At 38.6% G+C, this 24,411-nt stretch overlaps 4 protein-coding genes across 5 annotated transcripts in view; 2 read left to right on the top strand and 2 right to left on the bottom strand.

Annotated features, from left to right (window-relative positions):
• The window catches only part of LOC105193515 (ELAV-like protein 3), a 47,086-nt gene extending 40,657 nt beyond the window's left edge, over positions 1-6,429 (bottom strand). Inside the window, exons 1-2 of one of the 2 annotated variants that reach the window (XM_039451896.1) lie at positions 5,817-6,429; positions 5,359-5,399 (exon numbers count right to left, since the gene is read on the bottom strand). The gene's annotated coding sequence lies outside the window, so the exon portion shown is untranslated. Of the gene's footprint in view, positions 1-401; positions 1,101-5,358; positions 5,400-5,816 lie in introns of those variants that run through there. The other variant, XM_011157978.3, reaches the window with a different exon arrangement.
• Positions 6,430-7,329: 900 nt separating this feature from the next.
• On the top strand, positions 7,330-14,838 carry LOC105198157. The gene is given in 8 exon segments (XM_026135742.2): positions 7,330-7,487; positions 8,482-8,786; positions 8,894-9,293; positions 9,423-9,617; positions 9,619-9,753; positions 11,174-11,561; positions 12,411-13,071; positions 13,688-14,838. Coding segments are annotated over 6 exon segments (1,767 nt in total). The 5' UTR covers positions 7,330-7,487; positions 8,482-8,786; positions 8,894-8,966; the 3' UTR covers positions 13,749-14,838.
• On the bottom strand, positions 14,509-24,213 carry LOC105193511 (ionotropic receptor 25a). Its single transcript, XM_011157968.3, has 6 exons — positions 21,212-24,213; positions 20,478-20,851; positions 17,900-18,694; positions 16,028-16,866; positions 15,622-15,957; positions 14,509-15,543 (listed from the first exon to the last, which is right to left on the bottom strand). Exons 1-6 carry the CDS (start codon positions 21,327-21,329, stop codon positions 15,195-15,197), a joined length of 2,811 nt encoding a protein of 936 aa, XP_011156270.2. The 5' UTR covers positions 21,330-24,213; the 3' UTR covers positions 14,509-15,194.
• Positions 19,481-24,411, top strand: part of LOC105200442 (delta-1-pyrroline-5-carboxylate synthase) — a 54,604-nt gene continuing 49,673 nt past the window's right edge. Inside the window, exon 1 of the mRNA XM_039451884.1 lies at positions 19,481-19,877. Coding sequence (XP_039307818.1) covers positions 19,833-19,877 — 45 coding nt within the window. The 5' untranslated portion in view covers positions 19,481-19,832. The remainder of the gene's footprint in view (positions 19,878-24,411) is intronic.

The following is a 24,411-nucleotide window of genomic DNA, read 5'->3' as shown; positions in this document are numbered from 1 at the left end:
AGAGTCTCACGCGTATAAACTTTAAACTATACGTATCAAAATATTTTTGTGCCACGTATAAAATTATGAATATTAGATATTATATTATAAAAAAGGAAAGAAAAAAATTTACTTGAATTATATTTTCATTAATTTTGGCTGATTGGATGATTTTATGTCTAATAATTTTTAAATTAAAAAAAAACAAGAAAACAATACTTGGGAAAGACGGTCGTAATCGATCAAGACACAAAACTCTCTGGTTTCTTGGGAACACTCTGTATTTCTCGATCTCCGTGAAGCACAGCAGACGCGATCACACACGTGGCGATCGAGGATTCGCTCCGGATGCATTTCGGGAACGGTCGCGGCGGCGCCTTCGCCGACGACCAGGAGACTGAGAGTGATTGAATTGCACGTACCTGAGAGAATGCGACAATTACGTTTCCTAAAACTCAAGGAACCCGCGCTCGAGGCACGCGCGCATTGGATGGACAGAAGACGCAGGTACTACGCGGTTACGGCCCGTTTTACACCTGGCCGGATACGGAGCTAAGGATACTCGGAGACTGGGCGCGGATGTGTCCGTGCATTTAACGTACGACGACAACGACGAGTTGGGAAAGTCGGTATACTAATCGTGCTTGCGAATTCAACCACGAACAACGAACAAACGAATTTACCGTGTGCGTGTATGCGTGTGGATGTTACGCGTGGATGTACGTGGTACGTTGTGCGTAAGAGAGCGGGTCGGTGTCCCTGCGTGACTAAGATGTGCGTATGCGTTTGTATGTATGTGTGGTTGTGTGTGTGTATGTGTGTGTGTGTGTGTGCGTGCGTGCGTGCGTGTGTATGTGTGTGGGTGTGTATGTATGTGTGTGTGTATGTATATATATATATATATATGTATATCTATATATATACGTGTGTGTGTGGGTGTACGTGTGCCGATATATTTGCAGTTATATATTATACGTGTACATGTCAATCAATCGGAACTGAAGAGGAACTAAAACGGAAAGAAATGAAACTATAGCGAAAGAAGGGAGCAGACAAGCGGCCAGTAGCTCTTCTACCCCTGGGCTCGAGACGGAACTGGCCCGTGGGCCGCTCCGACGAGCTCGCGAGACCCCCGTCCTCGACGGATCTCCACCGCCCTCCGTCCTCCGCCCTCCGCCCTCCGCCCTCCGTCTACCGTGTAACCCTCTTCTCTGCCCAACCACCACCGTCGTTGTCGTCATCGTCGTCGTCGTCACCGCCGCTCCGCTCCTCTCCGCTCGCCCTGCATCCTCGATTCTCGCCGCCCCCGTTCTCACCCTCCCCGCCATCGCGAGTGCGTTTTTCTCCCCTCCGTGCCGCCCCGTGCATCCCCCTCGAGCCAGGCCGGGCACTTCGGGGTTGGACGAGAGCAGGGCGGTGGTCGTTGAACCAGGTATATAACGACTGACGTCTGCGTCGTGCGGGTTGCGCAGCAGCGAAACCGCCCTTACGCGTTTCGCCCCTCACCCTTCCTCCCCCTTCGCCCTCCTCGACCCTCGTTCCGTCGTTCCCTCGTTCACTGCGCGGGGTTGCAATCCCCGTGCACCCTATCGCTACAGCGCGCAGCTCTTGGACGGTTCCCCAGGAGAAGCGACTAACCTCCGCGCGCGCGAACCCGGGCGGGGACGAGGAAGAGAGCTCCAGGGGGATGGATCTGTGCAACGGAGTCGACGTGTACGCGCGCCACTGGATTAATATCGGACCCCGGACCTGCCAGGGCCGCGAAATGATTTAATTCCGGCTTTTAATCCGGGCTTTTATCTGCGCCTCGATATCAGATTATACAACGTAGGCTTCTCTCTCCCTTTTCGTTTTTTCGTTTCTTTTATCCGTCGCTACGGGAACGTTGCCAAGAAACCGACCGAATGAACCTTCTTCGCTCTCTCCCTTTTCTTTCTTACATAAAATTTCTTACAAAATTTCTTATACCTCCTACGAGAGACTCACTGTCGAAACTGTCGATTAATCGCCTCATACTCACACTTTTAATTTTCTCTCTTATATAAAAATTACAAATTTCGTTTTGCTTCAGATTCCACGTTCCATGTCGATCGTGAATTAAACACGCCATCAATCGCAACGTTTCCATCCCCATTTCTGCTCTGAACAGAAATGAATTATCATAATTTCCGCTCTAATTAAGACGCCGAAAGATTTCCGACATCAAGCTATTAAACGCGAGGGAGTGATTAATGGGTCTAGAGAATCAATTCCTTAGATTTAAAATCAAGGTTCTCTGATTTTTAAATAATTCAGCTAGAAATCTATATACTGTTTCCTAAATATGAGGATTATCAAATAGAGATCTAATTTTGAATGAATACATCGTAAAAATAAAAAACCGATCTTCTCTTTTTAACTCTTCCTCTTGAATTATAATGATGAAGAAAAAAAAACAAGAAAGAAAATATCTCTAGAGAGACAAAAGAGGGCAATAAGGAGAATTAGGGAAATCCATTAAAGAAAAAAAAAAAAAAAAAGCTGAACACGCTTCTTCGAGCCGTTTTTCTCCTAATGGATCTTTTTTTAGACCCAAGAACTCTAAGCAGCTTCATCACCCCCGGGGCGATCATTTTATCTGCTACGAGATTACGGCTATACTATCTTCGTGTCTTTGCATAAAACTAATAAAGTGAATGAGATCCTTCACGTGAATTTCGACCAATGTATATATAGAAAGATTTTGCAACATTTTATTATTATTTTATTGTTGTAATATTATTAAAATAATTATTATATTATTTTTTAATTCGTGAAATACATTATTGTAATATTATCAGGAATTTTTCTTTTCAGTTTTTATTGGGCCGATTATTCATAGTAAGTTCTTATATTTATGATCGTCGAAAATACTGTTTTAAGATGTTATAAACTAATTACGAGCCATAGTAACATCTTAAGATATTACTATTCTAGTCTATAGCGCGAAACAAATGGCCTATTTTTTGGAAAAATATGTAATAAAAACTGCTACACATATATTCTTCTCGCCTCTACGCCTTTGTACATATACATATATTTAGTAAATACAAATTTTGATCTAAATGTTTAATCACTATTATGTAAATTTAAAAAATACACATTTTCAAGTCGGCTGACACAATCTGAAACGATTGAAATTATCGACTCCAACTTTTGCGTATATATAAAATACGCGTTAGTTTATCGCATAAACATAAGCCAAGATAAATGAAAAATGCTATAGATTATTAAAATAAAAATTAAAAAAAAAACAAGTATAAAAGTATATCAATTTTTTAACAAAATTCATTGAATTTAACATGTATAAAAAATAGTTTATAGATATCGCAATAATCCTAATTTATGCGATAAACATACATGTATTTTACATATATATAAAAGTTAAACGATAGCTTCGGTAGTAGTTTCTCAGAAATCATGTCAGCAAACTTCAAAAAGATGTGTATTTTTTAATTTATGTAACATAAACATTTAGACGTACCAAAATTTATAGATGTTTACTGAACTTGTATCGTACAATTAAATGTATAAAAGCGTGGAAAAATGTGCAGCAGTTATCTTTAAAAAAAATTCCAAAAATTGAGCAAACTGTTTCGCGTTCAAATGGTTTTGAAATAAAAATCGACTATAAATACAGTTTTTTAGACATGCATTATGTAGCGAATAGTATATAACTATGAGCTATCATAATCAAAGCTGTGTAAACTTATGAAAATTTTAACGTATATTATATGATATAAAAGTATTTAAAATGAAATACTATTTCTTAGTAATTATTACACGAATAAGTATTTCCACGAAAAGTTACTTGAATCAAATAACACTTGACTAACATATAAAAAATAATTTTGATTCAATTCATTCAGTTAGACTTTTATTCTTACTGAAATTGTTGCGTTAAATCGAACGAAACCTTTTTTCAAATTATGTATTATATTAATTTTATATATGTATGTATGTATATAAACATGTTATAAATTTTATACATACATACTAATAATGTATACACTTAATATTTTATTATATGTATTTATTTGATCAGAAATTATACATGTGAAAAAGTATACAATATGTTATTACATATCGTTCATTATTAACAGTTAAATATATAAAGAATATTAATATTAATAGCATACCTGTATTTATATTTAAAAAATGGATTTATTATCATATATATTTTTATAGCAATGACCAACTTTAAACAGCATGCTGCCATCTATTGTAATTTATCGAAATCTTTCGAGACTTATCCGTTAGACTTTTATAAGTGCAATGAATAAAATATAAATATTTTTTATGCACTCTTCAAAAATATTATATAACGCATGTATAATTATAACTACCAAATGTTTTCTGACATTATTAGACAATTATAAATAATGTATGACAATTTTGTTAGAGTTACATATGGAGGAAAAGTTGACATGCTTTTCTTGTTTTAAATATAACGAGAAATGAAACATTGTCCACGCACATGTGAAATTGAAGAATCAAAATCATTTTTCATATGTTAGTCAAGTGTAATTTGATTCAAGTAACTTTTCATGGAAATACTTATTCATGTAATAATTATTGATAGTATTTCAGTTTTAAATACTTTTATACCATGCAATAAACATTGAAATTTTCATAAGTTCACACAGCTTTGATTATGATAGCTCATAGTTATATACTATTTGCTATATTACCCATTTGTAAAAACAATAATATGAATTTTTTTAATATTTGCGCGTTCCGCGACTCATCAGGAAAAGGATTAGTTGCCCGGTCCACAAATATATGTCCAAATGGTAAGGTCCTGTGCAAAAGAGAAATATTAAATATTAGGAATAAAAATAAAAATTTTAAAATCAGTTGTCCTAATAAACATTAGATGTAACGCATTATGAATCAAATAAGATGTAAAACATAAATGTATCTTACAAGACACAACATAATTTACTATTTAGCTATAGTATTCATTGAAAAAACTGATTTCAAAATTCCATTTCCTAATATCTAATATTCCTTCACTGTGATCAAGACCTAATGTAGCTTGTAATGACAGAGAAAAGTCCAAGAATGACCACTGCTGATTTTAGCTGACTTTTTATATAGATATTTATAGGATTCATATATATTGGGGCATTCAGTACTACTGCTACTACTGCTGAGTGGCTAAATAGCAGTTGGTTGTGATTGGTTCTTACCATTAGAGCCAACCAATCACATAAATTGCTACTTAGCCACCCCAGTGATCGATTGTAGTACTGAATGCACCTATTGATTACGCAGCTCAATTTTATAAAAATAGAGGAAATTCAAAATAAAGTTATGCTTTCACAGTAGCCTACAATTACAAGATAACTATTCACTTACCGGTTGTGGCTGCTGCTACTGCATTTCCTTTCCAATTGATTCTAAAAATATAATAAAAAAATTATTATTCATAATCATAAACAGAAATTTATTAAACTATCTTATTATTTATTAAACTATCTATTTTGTTTAATTTAGAAAAGTGTGAGAATGATAAAATATTTTTATATAGTGTAAATTGTTATATTATCTTGATTTTTCAACGTAATAAAATATATCAAATAATATTTTAATAATTTCTGAAATTTAGAAAGTATCAAAGAAATTACTACATTAGAAACAATCATCAATGAGTATATTTCATATAATCACATGCTAATTTCATGTAATCTAAACTAAAGAGAATATAATAATCTACGCTATTGAAAAAAATAAAAATGTTTCTATTTTTATACTCAAATCGCAAAAATACGAATACAAAACACGTAAAAAAATATGTCAATTAATAAAATATTTACCGAATTATTCCGATGGATGCAATCTCACTGAAATTCTGCTGACGGTTGTGTTTGGTCGTTTTTCTCGAATTGTACATCAATAATGACTGTCCGACGGTTCATTCAGCATCTCCAATATTGCGCGAATAACACACCCGAACACCAAGTTCAACACACAACACTTGTCGCGACGCAACAGGTATTAACTTGGCCGATTAAAACAAGTATGGCGAAACAAAGAGAATCGAGAGTAACCAAACGTCTCGTCATCCATGACCGAGGCGAGAGCCATTTGAATGAATACACGCGTAGATAAAATGGATAGAGATGTAACATCTCACTCCCATTCTAGAATTTCTATCTGATATGATCGCAAGACGACGAGCATTTCATTCGACATTCGCGATAATTCTACAGCGCGGGCAATACGTCCTATTCGAGCATTTCGAGCAAATGCGCGCGCGAAACCTTCACTCGAAATGACACGACAAATGTATGTAATATTTACGAGTACGATTATTTCTACGCACTGAGACAACTTCTACGTATGACATATGACATTGAGACGTATCAAAATAATTGTTCGCTATTACATCGGGACTCTCAACAACATATCACACGTTTCAGATTCAACACGCGAAGCACATCGAAGCAAACGTAAACATGGCGCAACATGGCGACAATAGCCAGTAGTGGTAACGGCCGCGGGCCAAATGGCGACAGCAGCAGGCAGTAGTGGCAACATACTTTAAGGCCGATATTCATAGTCGAGTCTTATTTTCATCGAGCTTCATCTTAAAAGCAATGCCTTAAGATGCTAATACGGCTCTCTGATTGGTTTATGACATCTTAACATATGTTAACATAGGCTGTGTTCCGTTTTTACTGGCAGTACTGAAAATTTATAGTTCATGTCACCTATACTATACATTTTCAGTACTGGCAGTTAATATCGGAACACAGCCATAATAATGCATTATTATAAAGTTAGTTTATGATAGCTGTAAACGTAAGAAATTGGCCAATCATGGTCGAATCATAGAAGAATAGTCGACTATGATTGGGGAATTTCTTACGGCTATTATAAATCAACTTTTATTCTTGAAAACATACGAATAACTTGCGTATATGAAAGTGACAAAGGCTGTGTTCCGTTTTTACTGGCAGTACTGAAAATTTATAGTTCACGTCACATATACTATACATTTTCAGTACTGGCAGTTAATATCGGAACACAGCCAAAATAGCCAATGGAAGAATACCATCGAATAATTCCATTGGCTATTCAGAAAAGTGTAAAAATGTGAACGTAAGAAATTGAATTGAAAAGAACAGACCCACTGATTCCACTTTCTCTAGTTATTTTCTTGTTTCGATAGTTGTAATTCCGTGCTTGATTTGAATTCTCAACGAGTCGAGATTTCAACCAATCATAACGCGAGACGATTGCATCAGCTTGAAATTTTGCTGTGTCGCGTTAAGATGACGCCGTTACTGGCGTAAAGTTGGCTTCAGTTGGCGTTGACGATACTTCCGACTCTGCGATCGAAGAAGGAGGGGAGCGTACGTGTATGCGTGTGAGCGTGGATGTGGACCGTGGAGTCCTCTTCGGTTTAGTAGCTCGCCATGTTTTTTACTGAGTGGGGTGTGTAGAAGAGGCCGGGGTGAAAAATCATCTCTCGAGGCATGCAGGTATGTCGAGGATTCTGGACTCTTTCGTCATCTCGATGGAACGCGCGGTCACGATGCCCGATCGCGAACACTCGCGCGTCACGGCGCGTCGTGTCGATCGACGGAGTTGCCGTTTCGTAACGTCGTCACGCACGGGCTTTCGTTCCTCCGAGCTCGAGCTATGACTCAGGCGAAACTCTATAGCGCATTCGACAAGGTTATTCGCGATGCACCCCTCCGACCGAGTCAGGCTCCCGGTTGCCAGCGTTTTATGCGCGCGGTGACACGCGTCCGCGCGTTTCCGTCCCTTGCCTAAATTCGTCCCACTCGATGTCAGAGCGCGCGTTCTCCGCCTCCGCGCGATAACACCTCAGGTGTACAATGTCGATGCTTTTGTCGCACGCGCACGTATCTATAGATAACGCGTCCCTTTAATAGCGATCGCACGATGGTCTCGGGCGTGTGTACCAACGCTTGACGCAATTCCACTTGCATTTCTCGATCTTGATCTTTATTTCTCTCGGACCCCTCCCCCTTTCCCCGCGCACACTGGCACAATTTGTCGTTTTAAACATTGCCGTGTCCAGCAAAGGTTGGCTCTATATATATACACATGTGTGTGTACACATACTATATCTAGCCACCTTGACATCCCTTGTATTTCTTTAAATAGAAATGCAAATAAATGTTGATACAAAATGTTACATTCAACTCAATGATACTTTTATATATATGTTGTATGTATGCATATATATGTGTGTGTATATATATATAGCCTATACATTGCAAAAGTTTTAAGTGATGCTGATAATGTAAAAGTATACAAGTATTATAAGGTAGCAAATTGTGTCAATTATGTTTGTATTATTTAATTTTCTAGCTTACATTGCATTTGTTACTCAGTTGTAGAATAAATTATTTTTATGAAAAGTATAATTATATATAAGTAAAATAAAAATATAGTAAAATATTATTACTTGGATTATATGCAATAAATTTTACTTGTTACTTTTAGTGTCAAAATGGGAAGGAGACTATACTTGTTATCCTTCACTAAGACCTGCCAGCCTCACTTCAATGATATATCCACCACCCATGCACAAAAACTAAAGAATTTTTAAACAAGATTACCAAAACTTTAAGAAACATTAACAATATTTCTGGACAATTAAGTAACTTAATGCGAAAAATTCACAATAAGAACTGCAGAAAAACGTTTGATAAGTCCGTTGATTAATCTGAACGACGTAGTGGTGGATTCCATAAAATTGAAACATTTAACGACAATAATAAAATACCGTAATACTGTACTGTACATAGGTGAGTTTGGGCTCTCATAGATTTTAAATAATCTAGATCTTTTTTTTGTTTTTTAGTGATTTTTTATTAAGCCGTGACATAATAAAAGCATGGCTGTAATTTTATAGGAGAGATGATCACCCTGGAGATAGTCAAGTTGGTTAGAGTTCCTGGGTCTAGGAGGAGATCTATTAAGAGGGAATGAGGAACCCAGCCTTGCATTTGGTCGGGATAGCGACGTCCCCTGGAGGAGGTGAAGTCTTTGGCTCGAGGGCCGAGGAGGAGTTGCGCCAGTGGCTTGAGACACGCCTGGACGCATTGGGAATTGACCCAGTTGCGTACTCGCGATTTGTGCTCAGCCTATTGCGCCGCCCCGACTCGGCCCTAAGTCCTCCAGAAGAGGCAATTGAGTTGAGTAGAGGCACAGGACGTCGCGGACGTGCCCGACCTAAAGCAAAGCTGCCGACACATGGTGACGGGGAACAACGACGAGCTGTTGTGCAATGTCTGACAAGTGCTGCTGATGACGTGAGTTTAAAATATAATTTCTATATTTTCAGAAATATATATGAAATTTCCAATTTCTTTTTCTTACAAATTGTTCATGTTTATGTCATTGGTAAATGTATGTAAGAAGAATATTTTTTTTGTACATAGAAATATGGAGTAGATGCTCTAGTTGATGAACTGTGCATAAAACTGAAAGAATTAGAAGGAGGAAGCTCGTACAATGAAAAAGAAGACTCCATGAAATCTTGTGATGAGCCCGAAACAAATTTAGAAGCACTGACACCTCGTGACAGGGCTCTTAGATACTACGCAGCATTTCCAGCTTTGCAATCTGTATCCATCGCAATCTGTATCCATCAAGAAGACTCCTGCACAGAAAGATAGAAACTTTGCCAACAGCAACAACAATAAAACCTACGGAATTAATTTGCACAACAAAAATAATAGCTCTCGCAATAAAAAGACTAAAATGTCTATCGTGAGTATTATAGTACTCTTCTAACTTTTTAAAATTTTATATTGCTACACCCATGGTAGTTGATTTTGTCCCTCAGAAAATTTTTTAAACTGAGAAGTCACCATCTTTCTAAATATTTGCAGTTAATGATTAATATAACAACTAGAGCTTATTGGTCGTTACGTTAATCATAAACTGTAGACAAATAGCGACTTCTCAATTTAGAAAATTTTTCAAAGGACAGAATCAATTACCGTGGATGTACAGTGCGTTGCATTGATGCCTGGGGTACTGATTTTAGGGACCACGTTTCTTTCTTGATTATTTTTATGTTCATGACTGAATGCTGCGGTAATCGTTGACAGCAGCATTTGGTCAGGAACGTAAAAATAACTAAGAAAGAAATGTGGTCCTTAAAATCGGTACCCCAGGCATCAATGCAACGCACTGTACAGTAAAACCTCCTTAAGGAAATCCTAAAGTACTTTTTTACCGACTGAACGATTAATTTTTGCGTATGCCATTTTTTCCAATTGTATTTACACATTTAAAATTCCTTTTTCACAATTAAAATATAAATAGTAATGTATAACGGACGCAACAATTTTATAAGGAAAATGAAAAAAATTGGAAATAATTTTCCAATTTTTGCAAAAATCATTCTTTTAAATATATGCGGTTTATAATGCAATTATAAAACGGTAGGTTTCCTATCTTCCAACTTTTACGGCACTGGCCTAAGTTAACTTACGGTTATTATAAACTTTTAGAAGTCTAATAATTATTATAAACTTTTAGAAGTCTAATATAAAAAATTAGTTTCTGCGAAAATTTGTGAGCATACATAATTATTTCCAATTTTTTTCGTTTTTTTTATAAAATTGTTGCGTCCGTTGTACATTACTGTCTATTTACTTTAATTATTAAAAGGAATTTTTTAATCTGTAAATGCAATTAGAAGAAACGGCGTGCGCGAAAATTAACGTTCAGTCAATAAAAAAAGATGACTTTAGGATTCCCTTAATTAGGCCCTCTACAATCTTTGCATTCCTTCACACGTATTTTCACAAATACTAATATCGTATCCCTTATTTTTATACAATATCCTTACCATAGCACAAGTATACCAATCACCGTGTACTTTGCTCGTTCAAGTACACGGTAATTGGTAGACTCGTGTTGGGGTGAAGGTATTCTATAACTTTGGCATTCTTATCGCCCTATAGACTCAAAATTAAGGCTGCAGCATAGACTTTTGCATAGCTGCATAACCGTATGCATAAAGAAATTGATTGGTCCATTAGCACAGGCATAATAAAATGGACCAATCAATTTCTTTATTCATACAATTATGTAACTATACAAAAGTCTGTACTGTGACCTTTAAGGAGACTCTACTGTGCTTATGTGGCAAATCATTTTCTTTTTCTTTCTTTTCTAGAACATCGAATTAAAATCGGAAGAGAAAGAAAGTTTTGGTTTTGCTAAATCAATGGAACGAGAAAGAGAAAATGAACTTGATAAGTTAAGATTAGCGCAACTAAAAGCAAAGTTTGAGAGCTTAGAGTCACTTTGGAATTCAGTACCAGGCAATGCACAGGACACAGCTGCGATATGGGCAGCTCCGACACTTTCTATTCCTTCTGGACCTCTTTGGCCCACAGACACTACCAGGACAATCTTCAATTTACCCACCTCAGATAAAGGCCACGCTACTGACACACCAAATAAAGAATCAATTGTTGACGAATCACCGCTTATTCCATGGGATATCGATTTAATCAGCATTGAGGATAATGCAGATGAATGTAGCAATAAAGATAAAACAGGTAAGCTATTAATGTATGATGCAATATGTATATTATATACAGGCTTGGATAGTAACTGGTTAAAAAATTAAAGGTTGAGCAAAATATTAAAAAGTTCATAACTTTTAACTTAATTTAATTAATCTTAATGCGTTAATTTTTAACTTTAACTAGATATTTTGAAATATTAATTTTTTTCTATGTTATTTTTTTTTATCTGTCTTAAAAATGATAGTATAATATATCAGTAACATCCTCAACACTTATAAAACAAATGTTTAGTGCAGGTGGTTTGCTATTTGAATACTTGTATTAAAATTTAATAATTACTTTAATAATGATAAATTTTAATTTTAATTTTAAAAATTATATTTTACATTACACGTAAAATTTTTAATAATTTAATTATAAAATGTAAAAAATTGTAAAAGAATACATATCTGTATATAAAAAATAATGTTTCTTTTTACTTTGTATAAATTTAAATTATAAATGAAACAAAAAATTTATTTGATAATTTATGTTATAATTATTTTGTTATTTAGAATAATGCAATTTAAAAAAATTGCAATATTCTAATTTTATATAAATGATGATTTTGAAAATTTTATTTTACGTTAATTTAATCTTAACATAACTTTAACTGAGTTAATTTATTATTCATATAACTTTAAACGTAACTAAATTAATTTTATGTGCCATCAATTTTAACTTAATTTAGTTAAAAAAAATTATTAACTTACCCAACCCTGATTATATATGATGCAATAATAATAATATACGATTTATCAAAATAATTATAGTTGAAAAATATTGTACAGATTTATTTTTCTATTAGTGAAGACTTTTATATTGGTAATATTATTACAGAATATAATATAAATTGGATGGATTCGGTTAAGGATGGACCCTGGTGCTGGAGAGGAATTGACAGTAACTTATCTACAAGCTTGTATTGTCACAACGTTCAGACAGGTGACTGCTTCTTTCCAGTAGCATCGAGCAAAACTCCGCCTGGAGTTTGCAAGGAATCTCGTTCGAGTCTGAAGGGAACTTGGGAGGCCCTGGACAACCTTCCAGAACCAGACGAGGATTTATTAACTTCCGCACGTACTCACTTTCGTCCGATAAAGGACGATGGTCACTGGGCAGATGGGACAACGTTTCCTGTGAACAATACAGTAGAACGTGTTGCTTATCGCAGATCTGAGTCAGGAAATTTGCTATACCTTCCTGGCGGAGAAAGCCCTTATATGGAGTACCGGGAGAATGACGTGGCGACATTACCCGCGTCGACGAATTTAACGCTGAAGTTTCGGGTACGTCAGTGCGACAAGAGCGTCCAAACTGAGCCCATACGATCTCCGGTCAAACGCCGCATTCTCTCAGAACAAGATCATTTTCGCTATTCTCCGGTCGGAGCGGAAGATGCCGTTTTACAAGAACAAGAAAATATCGAAAAAGATTCTTTTGCTTTGGATCAACTTGGCTGGGTACAATCGAGTGTACCTCTGCACAATGATAGAAAAAGGTAATGCACATCGTTAAGACCCGCCATTTATTACAAGCACATCAATTACATTGAATGTGTAACGTCGATAATTGCGAGCACTAATAAGAAGAAAATGACTTTGGACCAATTTCTTTTCTTATTACTAAACGGGTGAGAAATCAGTATTGTTAAGTTGAAATATGAGGTTAGGTTTGCAATACTATGTATTATCCGCAATTGAGTAAAAAGAAAAACTCGGTATTTATAGACTTCTATCTGTTGCCAAAGATAAATATTGATGTATGCTTGATTCGTTCCAAGTGGTTAAAAACATTAATAGAAATAACTTAAGATATAATATATGTAGTATTTACCATTTTTATCGGAAAATATGAATATCTTGTCGGATGTATATGTTCTTAACCCTCCAAAAAAAGAAAATGCAGATAAATTTTTTTTTTAAATAGGACCTGTGTGCTAAAAATTTGTTAAAAACGATCGAAATGCTACAGCAATAATTTTATAATACCTGTTCTAGGCTTATTTGCAATTCCAAAATATACTGATAGTGTGTCCGGAACAAAAGTTTTACCGACAATTTAGTTTTGTCACATTGCCGTTGTACCTAATTATGTACATATCTTTGTTCCAATAGAAGGCACAGTAGCAGCTTCGGATGCCAGCCGCCGACAACTTTGCGTCCGTTGACCTTGTGAACCGGATAATGTAAGCTGCTAAATGATACTATATGACTGGAGATTTAAAGTTTAGCTATACTTTTTTTTCGCAAGATAAAAAAGCGATTGATAGGATTGTGAATGGGGGTCCTCTTGGCATGTGGAATTTGTTATGCATGTATCCAAGAAGGCACGAGTAAACCCCATCGTCACTCGTAATAAGCAACATGCAATCGAAACAAAACGAAACACGAGGATATTAACTATTCATTTAGATAATTAATATTAACCCTTTGATGAGAGAGTAAAGAGGAAAGGAACAAAATAAGAAAAAAAAAGAAGTGTATATTACACATGCGTTTCACGTTGCAAGAACGTTGAAGATGTAGTCCATGCTATTTCAGTTGTAGGTTGTTGATTACTTTGTGATTTTTGAGGAGAGAGTTTAGTATGCTGATTTTGTAGAAAATTGTAGCAAGCAATTTTGTTTCTCACCCGACGTGCAGGCAAAGAGTATATTTATCCGATTCGATATCGAAAAGAAAAGAAAAAAAGGAAGGTGAGAATTACGAATCAGATATAAATTCGAAAGGACAGTTGAGTACTTATTTTGAACGCCGCACGATTGCAAATCGGGTATTTAATTAAAGTGCTGTTCTATTTTCTTGTTGTTTTTCGTAATTATTAATGGATTATCTTAATCGTATTCCCCTATAATTATGATTTAACTCCCTAGAAGATTAATCCCTTCTCCAATCCTTTCCTTCTCCCACGTTCCAAATCTCCTTGTATCCATTGCTTTCCCTGTGCTCACCCTAAGAAAATTGAATAACTGAGAACATACGTGTAAAAAAAAACGTGTAATTTGAAAACACGCGCTTACCTTGGAAAAGGTATGCGAAAAAAATACAAAAAATGTTACTTTAGCATGCAGATGCCTTTGAAACGGATGTTGAATGATGTTAATGCGTCGAAGGAATGTGTCACTTATAAACAACTTTGTCTTTAGGAAATAATGTGAAAAGAAAGTACGCAATGTAAAAAAAAAAAATAAGAAAAGGGCGCTCTTCGTCTTTCCACAAAATAATGTATGGAAAGGGTAAATAAAGGCATTGCAAAAACATGAAAATTATGTAAGTTTTAAATTTGCCACTTCCACACATTTATTTATCTCTCTTTATCTAAGAATTCTGTAATTTCACCTTCTCTTAAAGTTATCTAAAACCACACATATTTATCTCAGAATATACATGTATATACTAAAAATATGCAAATGGATCCTATGAAAATGTTACTGTATTTTGTAACCGCGTTGTGCGTCACACCGATATAAAAATTCATAAATTTTCATGAATTTTATCTAATATCTCGTTATTATACAAAATTGACATGGCCGTCTAAAAACGCTTTTATTCTTTTTTTTTGTGCGACAACTTTATTCTTATTCTCTATATTTCACAAACGAATCCTCCCTGAGTGTTGAACTTAAAATCTCGGCCTCGCTTGCGAGATTGTTTGAAACCCTTGTGTAGGAGCAGGCTGTAAGTTATACCGAATCGGCTTAGTCATTTTCGTCAGTTTTGTTTTTGGAAGTGTAGTCTGATGTAATTCATTAACTTTCGCACGGTGCCGATAATACCAATACTCGATGGCTAACGTTAAACAAGCGAAGATAATGCCCACGAAAATTACGAGAAACACACCGCCGATATTATGAATACTGATACCGTCGCTCTGACTATTTTCCAGGTCGCAATTCTTTCTGACGGGATTGTGCTTCCACCATTTGTCCTTTAACTTCTCTAATCGTCTTTTGTTCAACAGTATGAGGATTCTACGAGAAGAGATTGAAAAAGATTCAGATAAGGATATTTATTTCTTTATGAAGAAAGATAAAAGTTTTCATACGTACGCGTTGTTAAATTGGTCCTTCAGCGGTGATCCTTGTTGGACGGCGATAGCGTACGGCTTCCTTGAAAATTCCTCTCCGACTTGAATCAAATCGCAATTGATCATAGCGAGATACTTGATGGTCGAAGCGTCTCCGATGAAAGCGAATTCATTATTCGCGTATTGGTCTGCCCGTCGAATTCGCTTTAGCGCTTCGTCGATATCGGCCGGAAAACCAGCTTCTTTCATAGCTTGAAACATTTTTGTGTACTTGTCACTAACAGGATAATCCCAGACGGCTAGTTTCGCTCGTTCCACGTCCGACAAGCTATCGTTCAAACTCATATCCTTCCAAATTCTATGATAATTAAAGAAATACGTTTAGAGGAATCGCGCATAAGAATGTGATTTGAGAATGAATCACTTACTCGTAAAAGCGCGTCTCAATGTCCGCCATCCTCTGGAAGTAAACATACGCTGGCGAGTTTACGATAGGCGCGTACTGTATTTTGTACTGTTTGCTCAGGTCCTCCAAGGTCTCGACAGGTATCTCTAATCTGGACACCGTGAGGAAAGCCGCCAAGTTAGCCGTGTAAGAGGCGATGATGATAAAACCGAAGAGCCACCACGTAGCCGCCACCAATCTTCCTGATAAATTTTTCGGCGCCTCACCGCCACCCTGAGGGGTCAGGGAGGTCATGCAGAACCAGAAGCATTCCCTGAGATTGAACTCCCTCTTCTCCTCGTCGTCCTTGTACTTGTCACGATTATTCTGATAGCTGTAAGGCGACCAGCGGTCGAACAACCACATAAGGAAGCTGGTGAAGAAGTACGCCGCCAGGATGCAGAGCCAGACCTCGTTCTCCAGCACCGTGAGGAATTTAAAGAGCGACGTCGACGTCTTCGTTTTCTGCATCATGATCGTCAGGCCGACCAGGTCATAATAGGGCACCGTGAAGTCAACGACTTTCTCTCGCTCCGCCATGACCCAGAGCGAACTCAAAGCGATGTCGGCGCGTTTTTCTATAAGCTCTCTCATCATTCCGTTCCAGCTGCCATTCTCGTTCAACGAGCCGTACTCGTGGTCCTCCACTTCGCGTACCTCGTACTCGAACGGTACGGTCTCTTGAATCGCGTCTAGCAGGTCGATGCAGAAGCCGTACCACTCCTTGGTCTTATTGTTGTACATCATGAAGGGCGGATGTTGCACGGCGATTACCCTGTAGCTCGTCACTGCGGTGTTGTTCATAATCTTTTCGTTGGTCACCTTTGCAGAACGCAAAAATTCTCTCGATAAGCGAAGAAGAATCGAATAGAAAATAACGCGGAAGATCAACACGGATTGTTTTTATCGAGAACTACTCGACTATTCCGAAGGGCGTAGAGAAGGTAGTTGCGCGAGGCATGAAGCAGGCGTAAAACTAAATACGCAAAAAAGGTGTGCTTTCGTGACGCGCGACAATGCGCGAGTAAATAAAAGTACGCTCTCGCCACCTTGAACTTTTTTCCAGGCTAGATAAGCGAATGTCATTAGGGAACGACAACGCGACGGATATGATAGCGAGATACTGATATAAACGGAACTTACATCGAAGGAATCGATCTCTTTTTTTTTTTTTTTTTTCGACACAATCGTGTTCCTTTTAATAAATATCTCATACCATGGTATTTACACATTTGTTATTTATGCATTTGTACTCTCAAGCTCTCTGCTGCGGGAAGTCGATTTAATGCGAAATCGGCTTAAAAGTAAGCTCGAATTTCAGCGCCCTTTATTTGCCTGTACTCATGCGAACGCGATTCAGTTTAAACATGCCTCGCAAACAAAACAAATTTTCAAAAAGAGCTCGAATAAACTCCGATAACAATTTTCATGCAATCCCAATTCAATGAGACAATCACTTTATTGTTTTTATGAATTATTTCCGAATCAATCCCTATCTATAAAAGAGAGTAGTATAATATATAGACGAGAAAACATATATGAGCCATCGATCGCATAAACGTCGCTCGGTCAGGCACGACCGCGACGGTCAAGCGTGATCAATAATCCTCCGATATATGGCACTCGAGAATTGGAGGAAAAATCGAAGAAGCTACAACGTTAAAAAAAAAAAAAAAAAAAATTACTCGTGTTACACGGAATCAAGAGATGAATTTATCATTTTCGTAGCACAATCAATTTTCATAATCAATTCAATGGATTATGAATAATTAGAAAATCAATATTAAAACATCGTTCTTCAACTGCGTGACACGTAATACATTCACGTCTCGTTTCAAGTAGCATTTGGACTTACCTGCAAGGGCATTTCGATGCCCGCCTGCCATTCTCCGCTCTCCTCCTTCGACGTAATTTTTTCCCGCTCAATGTTCAACATATACATAAACATCTTAAAGTCCGCGTGGTGTTCTCCGTTTTTGTTGCCCCAGCTAATGCCGGCATAGGTCGGCGTTGTATTCTGCGAGACCGCTTTCAGTTTAGCCAGGAAATCGAAATTTCTCGTTGGCGTGTTCGTCTCGTCGTAGCTATTGCAGTCGATATGACGAGGTTCCAAGGGCCAGTCACCATTGTCCAAGGCCAACTTGATCGCCTTAACGCCCAACAGAGTCAAATCGTAATAAAAGGCGGATGTGATGAGCGGTTTTGGGAGTGACGCTCTTACAACAGACTCCGCTTGTTTTTCACTATTCACCATTGGTGATTCCGGCTTTAGGAACAATACGGTGACGTTCTCGCACTCGCAGCTCGGCCACAATTCTTCGTCCAGAGTCAAAAAGAACCAGCCGTATTTCCGTCCGGTGAAGCTCAACAATGCCCCGGCGTCCAATAGCATGTTGATGGAATCTCCGTCGCCGAGTAGAAAATAGTTTACCACGTCCAAATCTCGCAATTTCGACAATTGCTCTTTCGTGTTGTCGATCGAGTCCTGCAAACCATTGATGACGTGCCTGGTCGGCACGTTTAGCAGCAGACTCTTATACTTGTGGTTCATAACGAAATTTTTGTCGTAGAGAATGCCGGCATTGGTGATGTTCATCTGGATCGCCAATTGACGGATCGCCTCGGGCACTAGGTCGCTCGGTGACATTACCTGCAACGAAATACCGAGCCACACAGGATTCAGGAAAATGCTAAGTATTTGGAGAATTTTCAAACGACTAGGAGATTATAAATTCCAGCTGGTCGTCGGGTAATTTTCACTTGAAATTTACACCTATACGTTATTACATCTATTTCTGACTTGTGTAAAACAAGACAAAGATCCTGTTCTCTTTAGCTGAACTTTTGACAAAGTTCATCTTTTCACTTTTTTTACGACTTTTGGTTGGCAAAAACGGAGGGAGGATTCGCGTTTCACCGAAGTGGATCGATTGTGAGCAAAGATTCCCGCAACTACAATATATTGTATACAATTTATCAACTTTTGGCTACAGATTTCTTATTAATCAAGCGTATAATTATTACCGTAAGATGCATCGCATTTGAACGATTTGAAATTTGAACTTTTCACCGCGCACCGATTGAAGCGCCCGCAGCCAACTTCATTTCGTTCGCCACTTCAGATCGTTGAAAAGCGCGCGGAGCGTGTCGCGACTCGCGAGTCGCGATCAGTCGCGATCGATCTTTTGTCAATAAAACGTGCATTTCGCGGAATTTGCGCGATCGAAAATTGTTCTATTATCGTGCTGAATACTGAATCCTGTATTACTCTCTGTACTTCCGGACGAATCGTCGATCACGTCGCGTGTCGCGTCATACAGTTACCTCTACCCCTGCTTTTCATGCACGCCGCGCGCCGCACGCGTGCCGCTGCGATCAACGCGTGCAAAAAGGAATCTCAATCTCTAGTCTGTTTACACAGGCGCGTTTAAACAAAACACGCATTTGGTTGGAGTAATCCTTAAAGACGCTCGTTCGTGCTAAATAACGCAAGGGTCAACCGGCATTCGTCGATTCGGCATTCCTAACCCTATTAGCGTGCCGCGCACGATGATAAACCGTAGTGTTGTTTCCCTCGAAATTTTCGACGACGGTCAACGAAACGCCGCGGAGACGCGACAAAGCGGTCCTGAATCGTGACACGCTTAATCGAGAAATATTAGTCCGCGTATAATCAGTCCTGTATTCGTGGCATTTCGGTAATTAGCGCGCGCGTGCTCGTGTAATTGCGTTCTCGCGCGCGTGCGTGTGTGTGTTAAGTGCCATGGGGAAGCGATTCAAGTGCAGCCATGCAGGATTCCGAGGGGAGGAGCCGACCTGGGGGGCGGCGAGGAGTGAGTAACCTATCATTTATTTGTTATTACGTATAATAGATATGTATATTTAATTAATTTATGTAAAAACATACGCGTGCATGTGTACGTATACAATCGTTTCTTGCATGTTTGTATGTATGTATGTACAATCGTGAGTACAGCAATTATTTTTTTAATGTACACCCAAGGACTTTGATTCTGTCCATGGGGAAATTTTCCAAACTGAGAAGTCACCACTTTCTACATTCTTGCAGTTCATGATTAATGAAACGACTAGAGCTTATTGGTCGTTACGTTAATCATGAACTGTAAGTATGTAGAAAGATAGCGACTTTTCAGTTTGAAAAATTTCCCCATGGACAGAATCAAAGTCCTTGGGTGTACATAATACGTAGTATACGTACGTTGTTTTTATTCTCTCTAACGGGAGAAAAAGGAGGAAAAATAAATCGCGCAAAAAATGAAGGTAAAAAAAAACAGGCTTTATATGAGCGACCGTGCAGTCAGAGTGCAAATCAGATGTGACTCGACGTAATGCCACGTATACGTGCGTATCAGTGAACACGTCAAGTCTTATCGGAATTTTTGACGCTTGACGCACGTAATTGAACATGATACCTGGATCAAATAATTTTTCTGATCGAGATCCAAATCTCTCCAGTAACGAATATCGCCCTCCTGACCGAATTGGCCGGATAAGGTCGGGACCCCCATGGCCGCGGTGAAGGAACTCGAAGCTTCGGCGCCCAGGTTCGCCGTCGTTATGTCCAGAATCAAATCCGGAACGGTCGCGCCGCCTTTACTGACAGCCGAGCTCCAGGTGTTGCATATAGCTTCGAGACTGTCGCCTTCGAGACTGTCGCTGGAATCGGTCTCGTTGATCTGAACGGTCCACACGTTACCCAGGTGACCGGGATACTTCTCCGCCAGAGTCTTCAAAGCGGCGGTCACGCTCGCGTTCCCCGCTTCGTTCTTCACACCATTAATTATAACTAATTGGGGAAAGAGCATCGCGCCGACGTGGCATGCAAAGAAAAAAAGAAAAGGCAAAGCCGAGTCAGATGATTAATCTTAAGGCGTAACACTTTAGGGCGCTCTACTGCTTTAAATAGCTCGTTAATGAGAAACTACAACCGTGCGCCGTGAGACAAAAGCAGTTATCGCGCATATCGGATCGCTTGAAAAGCGTAATGGATTGGCCTAAAAAGCTCTTCTCGCCTTCTCGCAAATAGAATCTTTTCTTTCATAGAACATACGAGGGTGGATCTGTTTTCTCTTTCATCGCTATACCGCGCTGGCGACAACCAAGCATCTTTCAATTGAACATTCTAAATTTTACGAACGAAACTTACAAAGATTCGCCGGTCTCGATTGAGTCGGTTTTTGTTTTTCCTTTGACATATCCTCTACTCCGTAGGCCGTAAAAGTCGCCGATAGAACGTACAGCATACAAATCTTGGCGGATACCATGATGATCGGGAGCGTGTGGGCGCCCGGGCGTCCTCCGAATAACCGAAAGCTTCGTACGAAAGGATTCGAGGAAAATGGCAAAGATAATCAACTCGGTCTGAACTCGGGGAAATACTCGCAGCGATACGAATCAAAGCGTTCGAGCGTTCGCAATATCACTTATTGGCGTTCTCTCGCTCGTCCTCGCGGGGATCATTGAAAGTCGGCATTTCAGTTCGAGTCGGCGCGCGGCGCAAAATTCGTCGCTTTATTAAGGAAACTCGGCAGCATTCTCCCGCGCGATTAATCGCAACTGTGCTTCTATATTGAGCTTAATATCGTTAATACGGTCTCGAAGCGAGCGTCGTAGAGCGTACGTAGAACTAGGACGCCGCGCCGCGCCGGGCTGGAGGCACACGGCCTTCGCGGTCCAGTTACGACTCGAGGGTTGAAAACCTAGATGATTCCCGCCGCCGCCGCTGCCGCTGCCGCAGCCGCCGCTGTTACGGCATTGTCGGCAAACTTTCTCCCGGGGGCGATTCTTTTCGGAATCGTCATACACGTCTAGAAATTGAAAGCGGATATTGCGCGTAGAAAGCGGTCAGCTGTCTACTGACAGGTCGGTTCGCAAGCGGTTCCGCTCCAGGCTGTCCTGCGGTTTATTTGTGTTTGCCCATTGGTTGCCGCGGAGATGACCCTAATCAATCGTAGTCCAGCACATGTGTGACGACGGACGGGCGCGCCTGTCATCTCCTTTTCTCTTCCTCACGAAAATTTGACCGATCATACCGCGAGCAACGTACAGCTTTCGTAAGACAATTCCATGCAAATTGTCTTGTCTTCTAGGATCTTATCGCCATCACCGATAAACGGATTGTACATTAATTGTTTTGACCAGGAATGCTCATTTATGCGGAGCGGCAACAACGCCGGAATTGATTCGACATGTGGAGCCAAACAGAGAAATTGAATTCGTTTGAGTCGAAACGATCGCCGATCGAGGTTTGCATAGGTATGTCGAAACAATGACCACTTGTGTGGGAAAAGAGATGCGAAAGTTCGAGGATTTGCATTTACGCACTGGCTATAATATTGAGTTCGATGCAATCGATCATTTCCATTTCATTTGTTTGGTATTTTCTGAAATCGATTTAGCCTTCGCGAAGAACTTTATTCAACCGAGTAACTATGTTTCAGTTAAAGGTAGAGAAACCTTTCCTCCCCTTACGATCCCTCGTACAATATTTTTTTACGTCACAGTGTCGAGGACAGTAGAAAATGAGACGTGAAGCAAATTTTTTTGTAATTCGGAAAAATTATACAATGGCAGAAATACATAAAAGAAACTCGATTAGTTACGTAATGCGAGTTATCGGAAAGAAGACACGGGATAACAATTTTTATTTGTTCAGGACGGAACTGTTACGCGAAATTGTACTCCATTTTCGTTGACACAACTGCTATCGGGATAAATTTCACCGGTGATCTATAAACCGTTGAAATTTTCATTCCATTAAAATATATTTATTTATGTGTAGCGAGACTATATACCTACTCTGTGTCATCGCGCGGGACTGTGCGACACATTTGGAACTTTTTTCCATTTTAACAGTTTTATTTTACACACAGCTTCTCCCGTGAAAATAATTTAAAACATTATCGATACGTCACGCGATATAATTGTCAAACAATATCGCGCTACTTGTACAGTTTGATAATTCCTAATTCGGATGACATAATCGAAAGTTATTTTTGCACGGCATCACGCAAACTTACATTTCTTACGTCGTAAATCGACCAGCTTGCAAGAATAGTCGAAAAACTATTGTACATTCCGTGGTCCAGTAATACATATGTAATTGCGCGATACGAAGTAAACTTCGTCCTTGACACACATGCAAACTGCCATGGTTAACGAGCAAACGGGATTACGAATCTCAAAACGTATAATTTAAGCACAATCAACTCGAAGCCTTGTAATATCTGACTCCATCTGCCACGTTCAAGGCGTCAGATATGCTCTGATATCGCGTGCGACACTGCTATCGAAGCTCTGGGTATGCTGTTATAGCGTCATTATTATTATTACTTTCGTTATTAAAATCGGAGATTCTTATTAGATAAGAGGCGAATAATTTTATGTAATATCGACTTTACATTTTACGTATTTGAGGTCGAAAATTAATTTCTCGTGATACAATTCGTGCGACGATGAGATGTCTCGTGAAAAATGAAATTAAAAAATATTATTTCCGCGTACGAAATTTACTTTGTTGTTGTGCACTCTCGAATGCAACTACTCTGTTTTCTTTTTTGTGACATTTCCGTTTTTATGAGTTATCACTTTTTTTTCGTTATGTCTCTTGTGTGACCGTGGCAGTAATGCATAAATAATATGATACTAGCAAGAACTATGTCCCAGTGAGTCATAATATTGTCGGCGTATCATTAAACATGAATCTCCAATCAATTTCTTCACTGTCCAGATGCGCCGCGTTCTCGCTGGATTTTCGTTCTACTATTTCCATTTTTCGCAGTTGTCTTTTTATCTTAATAGTCAACTTGCCAAAATAGCTCAAATCACAATTATTGCGTTAATATATGTAATCCTTATGGCCCTGCAATTTTTTACACATTGGACACGGCTTCATGTATTGGAGACCAAGGTCGCGTATAAATCTTTGTGTAATTTCTTCTTCACCGGACATTCTCATAAAGTTAATTTGCCATTTTCATAATCTAATGTACTATCGTTCAAACTCATCTATCTCCACAAATTGCAAACGTTTACGCGGTTACTATGTCCAACTAAAAGCAGCTACATTATGATCAATTCGCTCTTTTTACGTGTGAAATGAGCAAACTTATCTCTCTCTCTCTCTCTCTCTCTCTCTCTCTCTCTCTCTCTCTCGTTACTCAAACGAGAGATAAAGAGGTCATCTGTAGGGAGTATTAATTAAACGTTGAGTATGAAAGGCTTTCCCCCCGTAATTCTGTTGTTATATTTAGAACCGTACGAAGTTTTAATCGGTTTCGCGCATAAAAGATGGAAATACGTTGGCTAACTATAATCGCCTTCGGCGACGAAAGAGCTAACACGGAT

This window comes from Solenopsis invicta, chromosome 7 (assembly GCF_016802725.1).
Source record: "Solenopsis invicta isolate M01_SB chromosome 7, UNIL_Sinv_3.0, whole genome shotgun sequence".
In the NCBI taxonomy this organism is placed as follows: Eukaryota; Metazoa; Arthropoda; class Insecta; order Hymenoptera; family Formicidae; genus Solenopsis; species Solenopsis invicta.
The sequence above is the reverse complement of the archived record's forward strand: the minus strand, read 5'-3'. Positions and strand labels throughout refer to the sequence as shown.